The 2234-nt window shown below is 27.3% G+C and overlaps 1 protein-coding gene across 1 annotated transcript; it reads left to right on the top strand.

Annotated features, from left to right (window-relative positions):
• The first annotated feature begins 305 nt into the window (after nucleotides 1–305).
• Nucleotides 306–1597, top strand: LOC143221435 (putative tRNA N6-adenosine threonylcarbamoyltransferase). The gene is given in 5 exon segments (XM_076446884.1): nucleotides 306–420; nucleotides 543–935; nucleotides 938–983; nucleotides 1062–1240; nucleotides 1326–1597. Coding segments are annotated over 5 exon segments (1005 nt in total).
• Nucleotides 1598–2234: the final 637 nt, after the last annotated feature.

The following is a 2234-nucleotide window of genomic DNA, read 5'->3' on the forward strand; positions in this document are numbered from 1 at the left end:
TAATTCATAAATTCCTTACGTTACCCATAAATGATTTTTACTTTCAGGTTTATTTACAATGTAACATTTTTATAAAAATTTTATAAAATAAATTATATTTGTTTATATCTAAAGGGATATTTTTTTCTACTATTTTCTACCTATAGCATATATATAAATGAAAGTCAGGTAAAGTTTAATAAATATGATTCTACTGCGCATGGTATCTATGCTTCCTATTGGTTAATTTATTTACCTATGTGCCAATGGTTACTAACCATATAAATTCTTTAACATTTTCTAAAATTAAACATAAAAATATAAAAATGACAATTGCAATTGGATTTGAAGGTAGTGCAAATAAATTAGGTATTGGAATTATTCAAGATGAAAATATTTTATCAAATGTACGGCATACGTATATTACTCCACCAGGCGAAGGTAAACTTAACCTTTCATAATTTTTTATGTGTGTAACTTGATAACAAAAATATTTTATATATTTTATTTATTGTTATTTAAAATGTTATACCGTAAAATATTTTAAAGATTGTTTTGCAAAGGATTCCTACCTCGTGAAACTGCACAACATCACAGGGAACATATCCTCGATATTCTGCAAAAAGCATTGGATGAAGCAAAAATAACGTTAAAAGATGTGGATGTGATATGTTATACAAAAGGACCAGGAATGGGAGCACCATTAACAGTTGCTGCATTGGTAGCAAGAACAGTTGCTCAATTATATAATAAACCAATAATTGCAGTAAATCATTGCATCGGTCACATAGAAATGGGACGATTGATAACAAATAGTGTAAATCCAACTGTTTTATATGTTTCTGGTGGAAATACTCAGATCATTGCATATTCTCATAAAAAATATCGTATTTTTGGTGAAACAATTGATATTGCTGTTGGAAACTGTTTAGATCGTTTTGCAAGGTTATTAAAACTTTCAATGATCCTAGTCCTGGATATAATATAGAACAATTAGCAAAAAAGTAAGTTGTTTTGTTAGAATAAGAATACTATTTTATATGCATTAATTACATTGTTTATATAATACATTATGTATATAGAGGAAAAAAATTAGCTTCATTACCTTATGTAGTAAAAGGAATGGATGTGTCTTTCTCAGGAATTTTAAGTTACATAGAAGAACACCTTTCTTCTTGGCTTGAGTCAAATGAATTTACTTCAGAGGATTTATGTTTTTCTTTACAAGAAACAGTATTTGCCATGCTTATTGAAATTACCGGTATTATTATTTCTTATGTTATAAGTAGAAAAGAACAGATATTATGTGAAATGGCACAAATATTTTATATTTTATAATATTATAGAACGAGCAATGGCCCATGTAAAATCATCAGAAGTATTAATTGTTGGAGGTGTAGGATGTAATGAAAGATTACAAGACATGATGAAAATTATGTGTAAGGAAAGAAATGCAGTACTTTATGCCACTGATGAACGGTTTTGTATAGACAATGGTGTGATGATTGCTGTAGCTGGATTACTTCAATTCAAGAGCCAAGGGCATACTCCATGGACAGAAACAACTTGTGTACAGAGATATAGGACAGATGATGTACACGTTTCTTGGAGAAAATAAACTAATTTTGTGTATCTATTTTTTGTTATTATGCTGAAAAATGATTTGAAATGGTCTCTATTATTGTTAATATAAAATAGTAGTAGAAAAAGTATATACATAATTTGATTTTGTACAAGAAATATTATGACATAAACTTAATATGTCATTCTTCATCTTTAGAAGAAATAAAATTCCATTTTATATTTCACTAATATTTTTTATTTTTATTTGTCATTTATGACTTATATGACATTGATACTTATTTATTAAATTACGATTATAATTTGTTCATTACATTCTATCTAAAATTTTTAATGAAAATTAGTATTTAGGAAAGCATTTCTATTACAAAATTATAGAGAACTTTGTTATTAAAATATGAATTTGGTTGCTGCAATTAAAGTTTTTATATCATTACATTATTTCCATCGAATATTTAAATTTAATAAGTCAGAAAACTTTGTTGTGAAAAGAGAATTTGTAATTTATTGATTTAAATGTATCGCATAAATTTTTTTAGCTTGATATATCCTGTGCGCGCGCATACGCATATGTGCGCATGCACAAACATTATACAGGTTCAAAATTGATATCGAGCTATCGGTTGTGAAAAGAGAAAAGCAAGCGTCATAGGTGGAGGTCACATTTTCATGAC

The sequence above is a fragment of the Lasioglossum baleicum genome, unplaced genomic scaffold (genome assembly GCF_051020765.1).
Source record: "Lasioglossum baleicum unplaced genomic scaffold, iyLasBale1 scaffold2390, whole genome shotgun sequence".
In the NCBI taxonomy this organism is placed as follows: domain Eukaryota; kingdom Metazoa; phylum Arthropoda; class Insecta; order Hymenoptera; family Halictidae; genus Lasioglossum; species Lasioglossum baleicum.